Raw genomic sequence first — 21,325 nt, forward strand, 5'->3', positions numbered from 1 at the left:
TGATTGATTTTAATAACAGGCCTTTATTACATTTTAGTTGAATATTTATGACGTAATTTACTTTTATGCATTTGTGTAATCTCGTAAAAATAATGTTAAGTAGTTTGAATGTGATGGTCTGTCATTCTTCTTTTTCCTATTCGTGTATTGCTCAAGTTCTAGATTGTAAAGACGTTTTTGTTTTCTGCGACATAACAGTTTTCCTGAATACTCTAGGTAACAGCTTAATTAACGGTAATGTCTTTCAGTTATTCAATTTATTTCTGGCTGTTTTACTTTATCGTTTTGATTTAGCTTTTCGCCTTTTTTTGTATCTCCATTGAGATCCAGCCACTGATACCCACAGCATTGTCATTTTTTCAGTATTTTGCATTTGGATTTATATATTATGAAGGAAATAAATAGTATAAATGAAATGAAATGTAGTTATATGGTCTATGAGTACGGTACATTAATCGAAAGTGGACAAAATGTAGGATCTTTATTAGTATTAAAACGAACCTGTTTAATCAGGTACGTTCCTATTGTTTCATAAAGTCTTTATATATTATGTATTTAATTATAATAGGGGCTAGGTTAACGTCAATAAGCTAGCGTTACACGCCTTTCGTTTTCGGTAAACATCACTTTCACTCGTTCATAATACGATACGTTACATAGATGCCGTTTACGAAAAGAAAAATGATAATAAAATGAATGGGTATGTTGATTTATTTTCAATTATTTTTCATTTGGTTTAGAGAAGTCCTAAACATGGCGTCGGTTCAGAATGATGCAGTTTACTATATGAAAGGTCATAAGTTGCATTCATTGAAAATGGGAAGATACAAGATTATGGAAGAATTGGCGAAGTCTGTGTTTGTGTCATCTGTGATCGAAAAAATGGATACTAAAGATACCAACATACGAAGTTTGGGAATCGGAAGCTCTAAAGGTATATAACGTAAATTTGAATAGCAGACGAAACGTTTATTTATTTTCGCTTAGTTTTAACAGTAAATATACATTGTTTAGTGTGAAGTTGTGATAAGTTTTATTATTTTAAGTCTACGATGTGTACCGTATAATTGCATAAAAACTGGTACACCTGATGATCACTGTTACATATCTAACAACAAATATATATATAATCAAAGTGTGATTGTATTAATTTTTATTTGTCGTGTTTTTGAGGGACAATACATCTATATTAGTAATAAATTTAAAGTAAATTAGCGAAGGCAGTTGACATGTCATTGAAGAAGAGTGGGTCCTATTTTTAAAAGCTTTTTTTTTGTCTTGTGTGGGGTCGTCCCACTTTATTATAATTCTCTGTTTTATATGTATATATATTATATATAACAATAAAGGTACATTTGTAACAATTAATTATTTGTATGAATATTTCTCTTTCTATTGTATATTACTAAGATTGTTACAGTGTTAAAAGTAGTTAAAATGTAGGCATATTTACATAAAAGGTGATTGATTTCAATATAAAACCATATGCTTTCATTTACAATTTTAAAGAAGATGTTAATTAAAATATAAAGATAAAACATGGTAATAAAATTCTATGAACTGTCATTAAAAAACGTACTTATAAAATCTTGTTCATGTTCGGGTAGAGAGGTTATAAACTCAGAGGAGGAATATAAAATATCCTCCCTTTTCACCAAGACAAAAAGGTTGAAATGAAAAAAGAGGAATGCAAAAGTTTGAAAACTAGATAATAAGGATGATAGCATGGAAAGATATATTTAATGAAAACCGTAAGGTTAGAGTCCATACACTGTGCAAGTCCAAGATGCCAATTTGGCTCTGTGTGTGTGTGAGACGCTTCATACCGATGTCATCTTACTGTAATACTATTTCTACTTCTGTATACAATTTGTAATTGAGAAATAAACAAAAAATATTGCATTTTAGAAAATATGAAAAAACACTTCATACAAGTTATATTCATGCTATCAATTGTAGCAGAGTTTCCTTTTTTGCACTCCTTTACGTTTTGCCTTAATTAAGTTACACATATGTTCATTTTGTATTAGATTTTTAACTTCAGCAGTGAAAAGAATCCAGATCTTTTTTTTATCATCTTTATCTTTTCTTCCAGCATTGGATATTATGTGTACCTTGTATATACAGAATAAAAACAGAGAAATCAATTCATTTACAGTATTGTTTTTTGTTCCTGTAACAATTTTAAACCAAGTAAAATTATCCTCAGCTGGAAAGCAATTAGCCAACACACCTTTAAATTTGTGCCATGTCCATTGAATGGCATTGCATTCAAACAGCATGTGCTGTTCACTTTCTACCTGATTTATACAATTGTCACATAAATTATTTTCTGCTAAATTCCATAGTTTTAATCTTTTTTTACACGGTAATATTCGATGTAGGAGTTTAAAGTTGAATTGAGCAACTTTAACTATATGTTTCATCTTGTATACCTTATAATACCATACTTTATTCCAATCTATTTCTACGTTATTTAGCTCACATTCCCATTTTCTTTGTGAACCTGGTTCATTGGAACGTTTGTTTATAAAATATTTATAGTAGATAGATCCTTTAATGTTCTTATGCAACAATGAATCATTATTACCTACATCTTGATTATTTGTATTGTCTTTTCTAATAATTTCTTTCCATCCATTTTCATAAGCTGTAAATATTCAATTAAACCATTATGTTTTTTATACAAATTTGAAATTATTTCACCTGCAGTACATACTCTATCATTTATAAATATATCACCAATTGTTTTATAATCAGAATATAACCATGATTTGAAGTACAATGATTTATTGTTAGATAGTATAAACTTATTTTCCCATAATTGTTGATTTTTTAATTTCTATTAAAGTTGTTGGTTCTGGATACACAATATTATTAAATTTTACAACAGCATTAATCATGTTCTTGTAGAATGTAGGCATATCTCTCAAGTTAGCATGATCATGTACATTAAGTTTAGTACTTTTTATTGTATATTCAATTGGGTGAAGGAAATATTTTGGTATGAATTTCCATTTACCTGGATCTGGACTTAACAGTCGCTTGACCCAATTCGCTGTGTAACCTATTAGCTAGAATGTGAGCCAATATTTTATAATCCACATTAGTATTCTTCCAACAATGACAATAGCAATATCCTTGTATCTTAATTCTTCATAGATCGTTACATGATAATAATATCATCATACATTTTATCATAGGAGACATTGAAAGTATCTTTACTAAACAATTGTCGGATCACTTTGGAAAACTTGAACACATGGTTATTGAACCAGCTGAGGAAGCCATTGAGGAATATAAAAGACTTGCTGCAAAGAACGACTGGAGCAACGTAGAATATTCTTGGTTTAATGGTACATTTCAGCAGTTTATGGAACATCGTGAAAAAGAAGGAAATGCGCAAAAATATCACCATATCAGCTCTTTAGACTCTGTCTATTACCTTGAAAATCCAGAAGACGATATTCTATTTATGTACAATTTGCTAGAAAATGGCGGAATGTTGATGATCATGCTTGATTCTGGTAAGTCGCGATATGTTTGCAGTACAGTATATGATTTTTATCATTTGTTTGCCCCGTAATGGAGAATTTATTTTGTAAATATTTAATTTGGAATTAATTTAGCGAGTCATATGGCCGAGCGGTTAAGGCAGGGGCGCCGTTTACCGTACCTAAAGAGACAACAACATCGGCAAGGGTTCGAGGCCGACTCGCTCCTAGTTCTGGTGGTGGAACAAGTCTTCTCGGATAAGGACTATAAACCGTAGGTCCAGTGTACACAGTTATAACCTGTGTGTACTTTAAAGAACCCAGTTCATTATTCGAAAAAGAGTAGGGGGTTACCCCGGTGAACTGGTTCACACAATAGCCCCTGTATCAGGGGGATTACCACCTATCTGATAGGACAGTGATTAATTCACTATTGGTAATCCTTGGCCACATTGCCTAAAGACATAAAATAAAATAAAATAAAAATAAATAAAAAGGTTTAAAAGGAATTCGGTGGTAAGCGTGGAAAACATGATATATTTCGATCGATACCTGTTTGTAGGATGTAGGTCTACTATAATAAAAGTATACTTTTTAAGCACGATTTTCATTACCTCGTATTATTCCAGCTTTTATTCATTTTCCTTACAGATGAAAATTCATATTCCAGGCTAGCACAACGTTTTCCAGAATTCATACGGTTAAAGTGCATTTCTTCCAAAGACGTCATTGCCCTATGTCAACAATGTAAATTTGAATTCCAACATTACCACCACGAGTGTAATTCTGACATAACAGACTTCTTTTTATCGAATATTCTCTCAGCGGAAGAAAAAATTAGGCTAGATTTCATTATGCAAACGTTAGATTTCAAGGAAAGTGTCTCAGAGAGTTTCTATAAAGAAGTCATTAATTATATCAAAAGTTCGCACTGCTCAAAATTATACGATGGCAAAGTAATGCTAAAGAATGATTTTGATGTTATATTTATTCAAAAGAAATGGTAAACCAACAAATAAAAAAATAGGAATATCATAGATTTCGAAAGCAATGCGGTTATAAAATAGAACAAATATGGTATAATATTGTAGAGTCAAATAATAATGGTTTATAATATGTGATGGAAATGTGACACTTTATTACATAATCTGTCTATGAAATTTAACAAATTGCGTTCCGTAGAGATACAGTGCCAAACATTTCGCAAGGTACAACTAGACATTGTAATTATCTTGAGCCATAGACATTGTAATTATATTACTAGAGAAATAATATTCAAATCATCTATTATTATGGTATCAACTTTTCTTTTTTTCTGTGTTGTGTATGTTTTCTTTAACGAATGTCTTAAATAATAATTTAAGGAAGTTGTCAGTGTGATGATGGCGATAACCCTTTATGATTACGATGATGAGAGTGATTTCAAAATAAAAGCGTGTCTGTCACGATGCGGAAATTGCGATGACTCAATTTCATACGTTATTGAAGAGTTATCATTGGTATTCTGTACATACATTATTTTACTAATTGTATACTTAAATATCTCTTAGTAATTTATATTTAACTTTTTCATTATAAGCTAATGATGTCCTATTGGAAGGGTTGTGCTTGAACATGGGGGAAGGAAGGACTGAGTTGAAGAAGCTGATTGGATGAAAGTTTGCAAGAGTAATGAATATGGTTTCGGTTGTATAACGTATACATCCAACGCTATGTTAGTCGAATATAGGAGACCACACTTCTGTTCTCAAACAGGGATTATGAATTACGCAAACATAAATAGTCGTATTTCCATTTATGTCTTGTAATAACTAGGGAAAAGTAACTGTAATTTTCCCCTGTAATAACTAAACATATTAATCCAGCTCACTGCCTGGTAATTCTAAGTAATCCTGCTATACATGATAATACAATAAGAACACGTGTAACTAAAAACAATTCCACTGCAAACAACCGACTATTATTCACCTGTGCGCGTTTTTTTTTTAATTTCGAGATCGGAAAAGTACATATAAATAAATGGATTCTAATACAGGTTGACTGAGTTTAAGGTAGACTGAGCAAGGAAATGAATACTTGCTGTAAGAAGGCCAAGAAGTAAGGTAAGCATTGAAATAGAAAAATTTCAATATAATACAATTGTTATGGTAGCTAGATGGTTAAGTACAATCATTTATTATGGGTAGTTCAAGAAAAGAACAGTTTTTAAAACCAAAGTTTAATCGAATAGTTATAAAGTGGACAGGTCTCACTTCTGTAGGCTTTTAAACTTTGATCCTTTAGTGCTTTTTAGTCGCGTGGACGCGACTCAATAGTTCACTATGTCGGTCGGTCGGTCTGTCGGTCCGGTATCACTATGCGTTTTATCGCTTTTCTGTACTTTTTGAACTGTTTTGATGTACAGAAAAGTTTTAAAAGTACATTACTTTTTGAAAGTTCATTTTTTTCTGAGAGCACGCGACTTATGGCTGTTGGCCTTGTTCTGAATGCGTTTTGTTAGTTGCTGGGTGCTATCAATATATTGGATTACTAATATAATAACATTTCATTGAGTTGATTTGAGATGCACTCTGCCACTTATATGACCTTAGTATGCCTAATTACATCTCGGTCGACGACCTACAGTACTCCAAGATAGATGGAGCTAACGTACCGGGGCCGGATTTATCGGACTTGCTTAGAAAAAAAAATGTCATCTTAACTTTGCCTTAAATCCTTGATTTATTTAATATATCAAAGAAAACATTAAAAAAATTGCCTCTTTAATGTCATAAAAACATTAGCGTAGATCAATCGCGGCAGAAACCTATACTAATTACAATTATAGCATCTACAATTCTAAGCCAATATATATATATATATAGTATTGTTTTTATAAGGTTATAACTAAATTCGTCGTCGTATAAAGTGTTTGTCACCATTGTTGCTAGCGCTAAAACATCATGCCACCAAAGAACGCGCGAAATAAGAGTAGCCAACAAGGTTAAATGTCGTTGCACATGTGCAGTAAACAATATATTAGGCACGCGACCGTTTCGTTGTTACCATGCGGTTAATTAAACTGTAACATTGTGGGCGGTCCGCGGTCTGTCGGCGAGAGTCAAGATGGATGCCTTAGAATTAGCACTTTATGAAAAAGAATTACATAAAAAGTAACAAATACATTTAAATATTTATCTTTCGCACCTGCCTTGTATTTTAACTCCCAACATTTATTCTGAATACCACACCTTAGAATTAGCACTTTATGAAAAAGAATTACATAAAAAGTAACAAATACATTTTTAAATTGATGAGTCGATGCATATCCTTCTATTCTTTAATCCATGGTGCTACACACCGACAATCTCAAACGGAAATATCACGTGATTGCGGGGCGCCCTCATCATCTTTTGACAGCGAGCGTGAGCATCTCATCCTCTTCACGGGTGTCACGAAACCTAAGACCCCCTAAGACCTAAGATCACGAAAGCTAAGACCCAAGACCTAAGATTCAAATATTTATCTTTCGCACCTGCCTTGTATTTTAACTCCCAACATTTATTCTGAATACCACACCTTAGAATTAGCACTTTATGAAAAAGAATTACATAAAAAGTAACAAATACATTTTTAAATTGATGATTTTACAGACGTTTTTCTCGCACACATACTGTTTGCGAATTTCGAATTTTTGTTTCTATGGAACGTCAACAGAGCAAAAATTATATAGAGTGCTGAAAACTCTGTGGAGTCCATCTACAGTGTGGATGGAACAATGTAAAATTAAAATTGTAATAATTATAGTATAATCATGCTAGTACGAAGAAATAAATACTCGCAAATAAATTTTAATTTAAAATCATGATAATAAGTTTTTTTGTTTCGTTTTCTTTCTGTTTTTATACTTGTACTATTATTGTTGCTCTTTTGGCGCTTCATAGAAACAAAAACATTGAGCATATACAAGAAACACGTCTGTAAAAACATCAATTTAAAAGATTTATTTATTTGTTTTTATGTGTTTCTCCTTCTGAAAGTACTTATATAAGTCCTAATTTTAAAGTGTGATATTCAGAATAAAGTAAGTTAACAAATTTGGAGTCAAAATACAAGAAAGGCAGGTGCGAAAGAAAAACATCCCCTGAACCAACACAATGGAGTAAATATATACCAACAAACAACCAGTCAAGTTTGTTTGTTGTAAAGAAAAAATATACATTTACTCAACGAGTTTATCTATGTTTTGCGGTAGTATTTAATTGTATTTATGGTAATAAATGAAACCTACTATGTTTAAAATTATGTATGGATAAACAAGTATTGTTTTTAAGCTGTAGTATATCTTAGAATTTGCAATCTTAGGTCTTGGGTCTTAGCTTTCGTGATCTTAGGGGGTCTTAGCTTTCGTGGTCTTAGTTTTAGGTTTCGTGACACCCTCCTCTTCACCTCACGCTGTCAACAGATTACCACGCCAGTTTTAGGCTAAGTAAAATAATTTTCACTTTTACATTTACCAGTTCATTTTATCCTCATACACTTATAGGCTGTGTGTACTCACATAATATACTTACTGGAAGTTATCTAACACCTTATCTTACCCCCATTTTTTTCGATTTTTCGTACTTTACTGTAATTATGTTGTCTGGTTGTGTCCTAGGCTCAACTCATTCGTTTCCGGTTTGAGCGAAAGCCTCGCTTTCCATCACGGCTTGGGTAATTCGTCCGACTCCATTCTTGGTTCACATCGACCTTTGCCTGACTTCCGAATCAGTCATCACTATGATAATAGTGTTCTTTGGGGGGTGCCCGACCTAAAGATAAACGACCTAACTAATGTTGTAAATCAAGTGGCAACATTCAAGCCAGATATTTTGATAATCGACCTCGGATTGAAGGCGAATGACCTAGTTAAAAAGTAAGGTCTGCTTTAATGCACGGAGCCTCTTATGCCTACTTATGGCATTAAATAACAACAATCTTATTATCTGTTACTACTACTACTACTACTGTACTGCAGTCACTGTGAACAATCCAGAACCGGATTTTAGAGGAAAATAAATACATAATTAAACAGAACAAACAAAACAAAATGCCAGACAATACACTGTTGACACCATTTATTATTTTCCCATTGTTTTACATCCAAAAGAAATAAATAATAACTTGTTGTTTTTTCTTTCTTGATGCTACGCTAAACTGGCAAATATTCTGCACACATCTGAATGGTTTATTATAGTTAGTATAGCATTCATCTTATGACTCATGCTGGTTCCCCAAGTACATCATTATATTAAGACTCATGCTGGTTTCCCAAGTACAGCATTCATTATGACTCATGCTGGTTTCCCAAGTACAGCATTCATTTATATGACTCATGCTGGTTTCCCAAGTAAAGCATTCATTATGACTCATGCTGGTTCCCATACTACCACCACATAATTGACTTATGCTGGTTCATACGCCGACATACCCCGATGTTTTATCACTCATCCTCTTAAGTACAGCATTCATTATATGACTCATGCTGGTTCCCATACTACCACCACATAAATTACTTATGCTGGTTCATTAACTACCCCCACATACGGCGGTGTTTTATCACTATCACTCATCCTCTTAAGTACAGTATTCATTATATGACTCATGCTGGTTCCCATACTACCACCACATGAATTACTTATGCTGGTTCATACGCCGACATACGCCGGTGTTTTATCACTCATCCTCTTAAGTACAGCATTCATTATGACTCCTGCTGGTTCCCATACTACCACCACATAATTACTTATGCTGCTGGTTCATTAACTTCCCCCACATACGGCGGTGTTTTATCACTCATGCTCCTAAGTACAACATTCATTATATGACACATGCTGGTTCCCCTACTCCCACCACATAATTACTTATCTGGTTCATAAACTACCCCCACATACGGCGGTGTTTTATCACTCATGCTCTTAAGTACAGCATTCATTATATGACTCATGCTGGTTTCCCTACTACCACCACATAATTTCTTATGCTGGTTCATTACCTACCCCCACATACGGCGGTGTTTTATCACTCATGCTCTTAAGTACAGCATTCATTATATGACTCATGCTGGTTTCCCTACTACCACCACATAATTTCTTATGCTGGTTCATTACCTACCCCCACATACGGCGGTGTTTTATCACTCATGCTCTTAAGTACAGCATTCATTATATGACTCATGCTGGTTTCCCTACTACCACCACATAATTTCTTATGCTGGTTCATTACCTACCCCCACATACGGCGGTGTTTTATCAATCATGCTCTTAAGTACAGCATTCATTATATGACTCATGCTGGTTCCCCTACTACCACCACATAATTACTTATGCTGGTTCATTAACTACCCCCACATACGGCGGTGTTTTATCACTCATGCTCTTAAGTACAGCATTCATTATATGACTCATGCTGGTCCCCCTACTATTACCCCATACGGCGGTGTCTTATCACCCTCCTCTAAGTACAGCATTTCATTAAATGACTCATGCTGGTCCATTCACTACCCCAATGCTGACTCTTTGTTTCCAATCTTTTATTCACTCCTTTAACATGGTTGCAGGGCCCTTTTCCCCTGCAACTTGATGATATCTGTCCACACACATTTTTCTTTCCGTCTTAATTGCACAAAGATTTTCTTACATATACACCATGTCAGGGCGGAAAAGAACTAACAAGAGGTAAAAATTATGGCACCAAAAAAAAAAGAACCGTGCCAGTACCTGAACTTGACATAAATAAAGAATTAAAGGACATGAGGCATATCGTCGAAACCTTGGTAACTTCTGTGGCTGAGATTAATGTCGGTAAGCCGAACCTACCGGCAGCTCTCTTCCTCAAACCCCCTACCTTGTCAAAAACTTAAAGAGAAAATAATCTCCCACAAATTCATCGAGCTGCACAATCTGCTCGACTTCAACAGCGCAGCGGAAGCTTTGACGCTAACGTTCACTGGTACCTTTGAACTTGTGCCTAAGCCCAAATGCCGCATCTTAAACGAACACAACTGGCACTAGGCCTTTCACGACTTTGCCACAATTTTATTTAAGTAAATACACGCAGGACATCTTAAATTATTTTAAGTATATTAAATACCTCATGCGCAGTCATCCAAATTAATGGTACTTTTACGACTGATAATTTCGAATGGCTAGGGAGTACACATTTTGCTCTTGGTCATCGGTTCGAGCCGACCTCCTCCATAAACTAGATGCAACGAGCTAACCATAAACCTCTAACCCATCCAACCGTGGAGCGTCCACTCGGCTTCTGTATCTTCTACCATAACAGATTCACTAGATGTGTCCAGACAAACTGTCAGTATCGCCACTCGTTTTTCAGTGCTCGGGATCCCAATAATTCCCACTACAATAAGCGCACTCCTATCTGGTTACAAACACCACGCTTACTTAACCCAATGTTTCACTCATGGCTTCTACCTTACATGGGGCTGCTTTTACAGCAACTAACTCCCAAGCTATCATCAACAACCTTCCGGAAATTCCGTACCTGAAAAATGTCGTATCCTCCACAACCTCTCCTATCCCTACGACTCAAACGCTGTCAATCACAACTTCCCTGGGTTTTGCATAACAGTTCATTATAAAACAATTGCCAACGCAATAGACATAATTGACATAAACAATCACCCGGCATTCATGGCTAAGACGGACACCAGTGACGCATACAGACTAATACATTTACATCCCACACTCAATACCACCTCACATGTTTCACGTGGTTAGGCCAGTATTACTATGATAAAACGCTTCCCCAAGGCGGCGGATCTTTGTGTCAAATATTCAATAAGTTTTCTGACGGAGTGAAATATATCCTTACAAAAAAGTTACAACAGCCCAATAACGTGAAAATATTAGACGACATCCTCGTTATTGAAGACACACACCAACTGTGTGCGAACTCCTTGAAGATATCCAAGGCGCTTGCTGACCGCGTGTTGGCATACCTCTAGCACCGCACAAAATAATTTCACCCACCACCACCATTCTTTCCTGGGTATTGAACTTGATTTACAGAAAATGTAAGACAGGCTTCCATCTGAGATAATAAAATTACGTTACTCCCTTTGAAGTTCAAAACTTCCTCACACACTTCACTCAACTACACTGAGAGCCCTCCAATCTCTTATTGAAAAGCTACAATTTGCCACCTGCGTTATAGGCCTACCCTCTGGACTGGCGTTCCTAAGAAGGCTTTATGCCCTAACGGCCGGTCTAACTAACCCCTTTTCAACTATTCACCTTTCTGACTCAGCAAAGGAGGATCTCCAAATTTGGGCCGACTTTCTTAGCAAACACAATGGCGTTACCATTTTTCACCCCCACAAAAATTTGACTCGCAGCGTTTACAATTCTCCTCTGATGCCTCAAAATCCGCACTTGGTGCGACCTTCCAAAAGTTCTGGATTCAAGGCCGCTGGCCGGAATCTTGGAAAATGTTCGACATCATGGTTCTCGAAATTTACCCCATCTATGTCATGCTTTCGATTTTTGCAAAACAGCTAGCCAACACCCATGTAGTTTTCCACTGTGATAACCTAGCTGATGTATATGTGCTAAAAAAAAAATCGTCGTCAAACGAAAAGGTCATGAGAGTGGTTCGCGGTATCGTCATTTGTTACTACTAAACAACATTCAGTTTACAGCCAGGCACATCCCTGGTAAGCAAAACAGGATATGTGACGCTCTTTCTCGTTTTCAGGAAACGGTGGCCATGCTAAAGGAGCACAGTATGAACCGCACACCGCTAAAGATACCAAAGCACTTACAACCAATCTACTTCGAACCACTAAACAACTCAAGATCCTCACACGAGAGCTAATGTGGAACTCATTAAGCAAAGGAACCGCTAGTAACTATAAAAGCAAATGGCACCATTTTAACCAATTCAGGAAATCACTAAGCCTTCCGCTACCAGCGACTCCACAGACAATTGTTCTCTATGTAAGTAAGCTGACTAAAAATGCACTGGCGATTTCCACGATTCGAAACTACCTTAGCGCAGTGTCATTCGTGCACAGGGTATCATTTATGGAAGACCCTACCGCAAATCCAGCAGTCGGCATTTTATGCAGAGGAGTAGCGAAACAAAAAACGAACTCTCCATCCAAACCGATCAGACTGCCGGTCACCTCCGACATTCTTGTAACGCTAATATGCGACATATGCGAGGTAGCATGGAATCCAAATACGAATGCATCCTCTACAGAGCCTTGTTCATAATATGTTACTTTGCATGCCTCAGAGCCAGTGAAGCAGTAGTCTCCAAGGCCGCAGAACACACACTAATGCTAACTGATATCACAGTACATGCCACTAAAGTGCAAATAAACTTCAAATCTTTCAAACGATCTAAGCGTTCCTCACCTCCTTTCGTCTTGCACCAAAAAAACCGGAAGCCCAATATGCCCAGTGAGAGCATTGCAACGCTACGTCAAGATGCGACCACTGAAAGCAGGCCCGTTCTTCCTGCTTGAAAATGGAACACCAGAAAATAGGAAAATGTTTTCCTAGTCGCTTAAACAATTAGCTCGCCATGCTAGTCTGGAACATGCACAGTTTAACACTCATTCTTTCAGAATCGGTCGAGCTACCGACTTTCACCAACTTGGACACTCTCACCAAGACATTACGTCAACATGGTTGCACCGTTTATTAAACTCAATTCTCAAACGCGTACTGGAGTCAACACATGTTGCCCCAGGCAGACTAATGGAGATTGTTTCTATACGTTTTTCGGTGTCAACATTTGGTTGCACTGCCTACCTAATTAAAATGTTTAAACATGTACTGGAGTCAACACATGTTGCTCCAGGTAGACTAATGTAGGTGTTTCTATACGTTTTTCGATGTCAATATTTGGTTGCTCCACCCATCAGACGCTAATGGTCAACCGGGTACTGGAGTCAACACAGGTAGGTAGACTATGTAGATAGTTTCTACACGTTCTGGGTGTCAACATATGTTGCACCATCATCTGAATGGCTTGTCATCGGTTCTACCTGCACTTAATTTGGGCTGCTTCGTTGGCCCCTTCGTTGCCAACTGTGTTGGCCCTTTCAGAGCATCCCAATGTTCCTTTTTTATGTTTTCCTTTTACGTGCATGCTGCAACGATGACTTGCCATTCATATTAAATAACTTTACAACCAATACTTGTTTCCTTGTATTTGTTTATCGGGCTCACATGTGTCAAAATAGTTCATCGAATTCCAATTCAATTTTATGCACCGTTTGAAGACGGTTAATTTGTAAGATTTATTCCAATAAACGCCTCTCTTGAATAAACGCCTCCCTTGAATAAACGCCTCCCTTGAATAAACGCCTCCGTAGAACATCATTTGGAATAAATTTAATTCACGTAATGATGCGAACGGTTTGCAAAACTGTCGTATGACAATGTATGAAAGTATGAAAATGAAGAAAAAAACAGTGCATAAATCATTTCTTCCGTGTGTAATCGGGCAATACAACAAGCAATTTAAAAGATAACTTGAGACGTTTTATATTTTATTCTTTATATAGTATTTTAATATTTTTATTGTTCATAATGTTTTATACATAGCATATTTTCTTATCTATTATCTTATCCATTGTATAGTATTGTATGTTTTTAACTGTTGTTATTTTATTGTAATTTGAACATTGGAAGGCAAATTTCATTTACTTTGTATTTGACAATAAATTTTAACTTGAACTTGAGTAGTAAAGCGGTAGGCCTACAGACAATATTGATGTATTATGTATTTTTGGCAGGTTTAGAATTCCATAATTGACGAAATGTGAAATACTCGACCACGTAGTTTATAAAATATTAATATCTAATACCTGTAATAAATTTTTTTTTATAAGGTTTCTCAGTGCAGTTGTAAACATGGCGGCTGTTGTTCATGATGCAGTTTACTATTTAGAAGGATTTAAGTTATTTTCATTGAAAATGGGAAGGTACAAGATTATTAAAGAATTGGCGAAATCTGTGTTTGTGACATCAGTGATCGAAAAGATGGATACTAAAGATACCAACATACGAAGTTTGGGAATCGGAAGCTCTGAAGGTATAAATTACTGTAGATTCAAATAGCAAGGGAATTCCTACGTTTTGGATGTTTAGTTATTTTTATACAAGAAATAAAAGCATCGACTTTATCACATTTTATTTAGGTGACATTGAAAGTATCTTTACCAAACAATTGTCGGATCACTTTGGAAAACTTGAAAACACAGTTATTGAACCAGCTGAGGAAGCCATTGAGGAATATAAAAGACTTGCTGCAAAGAACGACTGGAGCAACGTAGAATATTCTTGGTTTAATGGTACATTTCAGCAGTTTATGGAACATCGTGAAAAAGAAGGAAATGCGACAAAGTTTCACCATATCAGCTCGATAGACACACTGTATTATATTCATAATCCAGCAGACGCCATTCTAACTATGTATAATATGTTAGAAAGTGGCGGGATTTTGACTATTATGGTTGTTTCTGGTAAGTTTGGAGTGGAGTTGTGGCTTGGTGGTTATGATGCTTGGCTACCACTCCAAGGGTCCTGGGTTCAAGTCCCGTCACATGTCAGGATTTTTTCTAAGGACCAAATTACTCCACTCCCAAAGACTTGTAATAAGACTTTGTTTATGTAGAGCATCTTGTGTATATGTTTGTCTTGTGAACCTCTGAGGGTCCCTAATGATCAGCAATAGCTGGATGGATCACCCTCATTAAATATGGTTAAAAAAAAAAATAAATTGCGATATCGATATTTGCTTTATTGATTTATCAAATTTCTCAAAACGTTCAGTAAACAAACTATTTGTGTATACTTATGATTTACTTCTTCTTACAGATGAAAATTCCTATAATAGATTAGAACAACGTTTTCAGAGCATTTTGCCAATACGCTACTTTACTTGCAGTGACGTCCTGGCCGTATGTGAAGAAAGTCAATTTCAATTTAAACGTTACCACCACGAATGTACTACTGACATAACAGAATTCATTTCATCTGATGATCACCCACGAGAAAAAAAAGTTACGATAGATTATTTAACGCAAACTGTAGATTTCAAGGAAAGTGTCTCAGAGAGTGTGTATAAAGAAGTAATTGATTATATTCAAAGTTCCGACTTTTCATCAAAATCATACGACGGAAAAATATTGCTGAGGAACGATTTTGATTTTGTATTTATACAAAAGAAATTTTAAACCAGTTATTAATAATATTCTGGATTTAAAATCAATGATAGCAATAGATAAGAAACAATAATTACAGAATATAGTAATAATGCATAAGTATGACAATTGGTATTTTGTTTTATGTAACATCTAAATAAATTCCTTTCATTTGGTTGGACGATTGTGGGTCGCATGACGTGAAAAAAATATTTCAGCCGCCTAGATGAGTTCTAGTTGCCTGTCAAAGTTTGCCTTTCTAGCCTAGTACGTGGAGGCCTGTTAGCATTGGCCTAGGCGCTTTGGCCTAGCTAGGACATAGCATTTCGTTTGTTGACATAATTAACACTATAACAGTAGCTATGTTTATAAAATCCATATAAATAAAATAATAATTAATATATAACAAAAAAAAACAACTAAATGTTTCTGTTTCAATGTGAGTCAAATGTAGTCCTACCCGTTTTTAAATAAAACATGACACTGGAATCAATTTAGATGTTATATAAAACAAATAAGGAATTTTTAAGTGTGTATATGGTACAAATAATGCCATTCGGTGAATAACGAAGGGTTATATTTTCTCATTCACCTCGTGCCATTATTTGTACCATATGCACACATAAACATTCATTATTTGTATAACATGGTTAAACGTGTGTGTTATATTCAAATTTAGGAATTAGTGGTAGGCTTTCCTTTACCCCTGATCACTGAAGTCTGAAAGGAGGCGTCGTCACAGTCCAGTCAAAATAACATCAGCTTTTAAATAATGTTTGGGTAGTACAGTGCTTAATATGGCGTTTCCTATGGACATAAGTTACATTCATTGAATTTGGAAAGTATAAGATTATGCAATAATTAGTAACGACTAATTAGTAATCTTGGACTTGCACGTTGTATGGACTCTAACCTTACGGTTTTCATTTAAATATATCATTCCACTCTATCATCCTTATCTAGTTTCAAACTTTTGCATTCCTCTTTTTTCATCTCATCCTTTTTGTCTTGGTGAAAAGGGAGGATATTTTATATTCCTCCTCTGAGTTTATAGCCTCTCTACCCGAACATGAACAAGATTTTATAAGTACGTTTTTAATGACAGTTCATAGACTTTTATTACCATGTTTTATCTTTATATTTTAATTAACATCTTTTTAAAATTGTAAATAAAAGCATGGTTATTATATTGAAATCAATCATCTTTTTATGTAAATATGCCTACTTTTTAACTACTTTTTAACTTGTAACAATCTTAGTAATATACAATAGAAAGAGAAATATTCATACAAATAATTAATTGTTACAATGTACCTTTATTTTTATATAATATATATACATATAAATCTGAGAATTATAATAAAAGTGGGAAGACCCCACACAAGACACAAAAAAAAATAATTAGTAACGACGTGTGTGACATCAGTGATCGAAAGAATAACTACTAAAGATACGAAGTTACAGAGTTGGGAAATTATAATCCATATGTTTAATATCGTACCAATAGAATTAAACTGGCAACCCATCACATCCAGTAGCTTTATTCAATTTTATAATTCGTTAATAGCATTTCATATTGTTGTCGTACGGGAATAATTTATAGAATTCTACGGGCAACCCACACCAAGAAGTTGTGTTTAATTGTGTAGTCCGTGAGGTTCACATTCAGGCCTAAACAAATTAGCGAGGTAAGAATCTGTGCTATTGGAGAATAATTATACACAAAACATTATGGGGAAAATCGGTGCGGCGCATGCTATAAATAAAAACATTTGCTAAATCTGTTTATAACATGTACTCAGCACTCAAAATTGTACCATCCATAAGCCGTATACGTATTGGTAGCCTTGTTACTACAAGCCCTTCCCAATTTCAATATAAATTAGTTAATGTCAGGAGTGAAGAGGATGTATCAAAGTGTACTTTTTGGGGAATCGTAACAATAAAGTGACTATAAACATCGAATGGTTTTATGCATTTTAATGTCAAAATTGTCAAAATGAAGGTTAACGGTAAACATAAATCACGGAGAAAAATGAAAAACATAAAAGAACTGTTAAATCTTAAATAGTTTCTACTTCGATCAAATCAATTTCTGAAAATTATATACAGTACCTGTTTAAACTATATTTGTAAATAATCTTTCTCTATTTATTTATTCGGGTATAAAACTTACAACAAGGCTAAAAACGTTGCATTTACAAATCACTGTACAATTTACTTAGGCCTACATGTGTAATAAAAATGAAATAAAAGGTACAACAATATCGCTTTGGCTCTATTAACTATTGTTTAATCGGACACATATTATGACCTTAGTACCAAAATAAATTAAATAGCACTAAAAACAATTCAACGTATGGTGTACGTAGCCTTGAATTCGACGACTTTGTATGAATTCGTCGCAGATTAAATTAAATCTTGTCAAGCGTGCTCCGCGTCCTGTTGTTAGACTGCCTTTGGTTTTAACAGATCTAAATATGGCGACTTTGGTAGATGATAAATGTTACTATATGGAAGGATTTAAGTTACATTCATTGAAAATGGGAAGATACAAAATTATGGAAGAATTGGCGAAAACTGTGTTTGTGACGTCAGTGAATTACTTAGGCCTACATGTGTAATAAAAATGAAATAAAAGGTACAACAATATCGCTTTGGCTCTATTAACTATTGTTTAATCGGACACATATGACCTTAGTACCAAAATAAATTAAATAGCACTAAAAACAATTCAACGTATGGTGTACATAGCCTTGATTTCGACGACTTTGTATGAATTCGTCGCAGATTAAATTAAATCTTGTCAAGCGTGCTCCGCGTCCTGTTGTTAGACTGCCTTTGGTTTTAACAGATCTAAATATGGCGACTTTGGTAGATGATAAATGTTACTATATGGAAGGATTTAAGTTACATTCATTGAAAATGGGAAGATACAATATTATGGAAGAATTGGCGAAATCTGTGTTTGTGACGTCAGTGATCGAAAAAATGGATACTAAAGATACCAACATACGAAGTTTGGGAATCGGAAGTGGTAATGGTAGGTAGATTCAAATAACAGATGAATTTATTTTCTTTTTGGTTTTGGAATTTAGAAATAAAACTTTGTGTCGTCATCAATTTAATAACTTGTATATTAAGTAGGATGATAATTAAGAGGTACCATCGAAACATGTATGCAATCTGGATGTGTTCATCACATATGTCGATTATATTTATAATACTGAACAAATTTAAGAAATAAAAGCATCATCTTTATCGTATTTTATTTAGGAGAAATTGAAAGTATATTTACCAAACAATTGTCATATCACTTTGCAAAACTTGGACACACTGTTATTGAACCAGCTAAGGAAGAAGCCATTGAGGAATACAAAAGACTTACTGCAAAGAACGACTGGAGCAACGTAGACTATACTTGGTTTAATGGTACATTTCAGCAGTTTAAGGAAAATCTTGAAAAAGAAGAAAATGCGACAAAATATCACCATATAAGCTCCATAGACTCTGTCTATCATCTTGAAAATCCAGCAGACGATATTATATTTATGTACAATATGTTAGAAAATGGAGGGATGTTGATGATCCTGGTTGGTTCTGGTAAGTTGCAATATCGTTAGTAGCTCAATATATTTGTATCAAACCATAGACCTAGTCCATGATCAAACTATGGACAAAAGTATGAGGAAGTGTTCATGCTACCCTAAAGCTCTTCTTTTTTTCCACATAACAGATGAAAATTCCTATTCTAAAATAGTAAAACGTTTTCCGGGCATTGGTCCATTACAAACCATTAATTGCAGTGACGTCCTGGCCGTATGTCAAGAAAGTCAATTTCAATTTCAACGTTACCACCACGAATGTACTACTGACATAACAGAATTCATTTCATCTGATGATCACCCACGAGAAAAAAAAGTTTCGATAGATTATTTAATGCAAACTGTAGATTTCAAGGAAAGTGTCTCGGAGAGTTTGTATAACGAAGTAATTGATTATATTCAAAGTTCCGACGGACAAATATTGCTGAGGAATGATTTTGATGTTATATTTATTCAAAAGAAATGTTAAACCAATATCCTGGATCTATGAAAGCGATGTTGTAAAATAGATTTAAAATATATGTATATAACATTGTATACAATATACAAATAAAATATATACAATAAGGTACACTATCTACACAACTTTAGAAATGCCGTAAGATTTTGTCCCATTTAAATAATCTATATTATTGGTAAATAAATTAATTAAACCAACATGCTGGTACTGTTTTGTAATTAATTGTTTAATAATTAATTTTATAAATAATCTAATACATCTGTACATATGGCTGTGAACGTTATACCAAATGGATGAGCCTTTTGTGTACCATCATCGTCGTTTAATTTTATCAGTCCACATATTTTTAGAAAATCTATTGGTAACCGTTTTTGTTATGGTGGTGACAGACTGACAAACGGATGTATATACAGAATACATTAACCTCAATCAATCTTTATTATTAAATATGAGTTTATATATATATATGTGTGTCCGCCTGCCGGCACAGAAAGAAAGCATTGTTACATAACAGCTGACATTCCAAAACATATTACCTGTAAATGCTAATTCTACAAGTAAATGTGCTTATAAGCAACGTTGTAATTGATTCTTCTCATTATAGTCTCCTGATGAGTGAGTTGCACGACTCACAAAACAAGCCTGTAGAGACCAAACTGTAGTTTTTACTTCTTTTCCAGACTTAACGTATATATATATATATATATATATAAATATGAATATAATATATGAAAATATTTGTATTAAGTCCGTAAAATGTGTACTGCTTTACGTATTGTAATTGTGATTCGTTAACTTTTGTATCTATATAATTGTAACTATAATTTTTTTAATATTTTGTGGTCGAACCTCTTGTTGCGAGAGTGCTCTCAGTTTTAAAGGATAGCAACCAATAAATAGTATTATTCTAGTGTTGGTAATTACTATAAACTTGCGATAAAATATTATTAAAGTTTATTTCTGGACCTGTATTTTAATTTGGTTGGATTTGGTTTCTTTTAGTTGTATAAATATTATGTACCAAATGTTTTTAATTTAACGATGCGTTATTACTGTTGACACAGACAAAATGCACGTAAAAGCGAAACCTTTTGTTTGTGTTTCTTTGGAATTTACAATCAAACGATTATATGCTTGTTACAGTGTACGCTTCCATAGATCAGTAGCATCCAGGACAAATTTGTGGTAACCGGTTAAATGGCAGCGCAAAATTACCGGTTAAAAACACCCATTCTTCAATTCGGTGAGAACGCCGTTTAACCGGTTACGAATGCACGTAAAAGCGAAAGCACACCTGTTATTTGTGTTTCTTTGGAATTTACAATCAAACGATTATAATGCTTGTCACGGTGTACGCTTTTATAGATCAGTAGCAGCCAGTAAAAAAGTTTAGATTGGATATTTTGGGTAATCAAAAACAAAACATGGAGTGTTCTTCTGTCAGAAAGCCAAGCTAAGATAATGCTTGGGTGATACTCTCTCCAATACAAAACTTAAGGTAGCACTCGTTTTATGTGTGTAGGTCAAGAGAATATGAATTTAACCGTATATATAAAAGAAATTT

At 34.5% G+C, this 21,325-nt stretch overlaps 3 protein-coding genes across 4 annotated transcripts; all 3 read left to right on the forward strand.

The window, feature by feature from the left end:
• The first annotated feature begins 203 nt into the window (after nt 1-203).
• LOC144844467 (histamine N-methyltransferase-like) lies at nt 204-4,701 on the forward strand. Its single transcript, XM_078701402.1, has 4 exons — nt 204-216; nt 741-934; nt 3,204-3,527; nt 4,146-4,701. Exons 2-4 carry the CDS (start codon nt 754-756, stop codon nt 4,499-4,501), a joined length of 861 nt encoding a protein of 286 aa, XP_078557528.1. The 5' UTR covers nt 204-216; nt 741-753; the 3' UTR covers nt 4,502-4,701.
• Nucleotides 4,702-13,069: 8,368 nt separating this feature from the next.
• On the forward strand, nt 13,070-18,297 carry LOC144844466 (histamine N-methyltransferase-like). Of its 2 annotated transcripts, XR_013612430.1 has the most exons (5): nt 13,070-13,446; nt 14,383-14,585; nt 14,692-15,015; nt 15,371-17,384; nt 18,169-18,297. XR_013612430.1 is itself a non-coding variant. In XM_078701401.1 (4 exons), the coding sequence occupies exons 2-4, from the start codon at nt 14,405-14,407 to the stop codon at nt 15,727-15,729; spliced, it is 864 nt and encodes a 287-aa protein (XP_078557527.1). In that variant the 5' UTR covers nt 13,070-13,446; nt 14,383-14,404; the 3' UTR covers nt 15,730-17,756. The 2 variants fall into 2 exon arrangements, 1 of the variants encoding a protein (XP_078557527.1); XM_078701401.1 differs by lacking the exon at nt 18,169-18,297 and having other exon boundaries at nt 15,371-17,756.
• Nucleotides 18,298-18,509: 212 nt separating this feature from the next.
• LOC144844798 (histamine N-methyltransferase A-like) lies at nt 18,510-20,219 on the forward strand. Its single transcript, XM_078701862.1, has 3 exons — nt 18,510-18,739; nt 18,973-19,299; nt 19,433-20,219. The coding sequence occupies exons 1-3, from the start codon at nt 18,559-18,561 to the stop codon at nt 19,768-19,770; spliced, it is 846 nt and encodes a 281-aa protein (XP_078557988.1). The 5' UTR covers nt 18,510-18,558; the 3' UTR covers nt 19,771-20,219.
• The last annotated feature ends 1,106 nt before the right edge of the window (nt 20,220-21,325 follow it).

The sequence above is a fragment of the Antedon bifida genome, chromosome 6, assembly GCF_963402885.1.
Source record: "Antedon bifida chromosome 6, ecAntBifi1.1, whole genome shotgun sequence".
NCBI classification, from domain to species: domain Eukaryota; kingdom Metazoa; phylum Echinodermata; class Crinoidea; order Comatulida; family Antedonidae; genus Antedon; species Antedon bifida.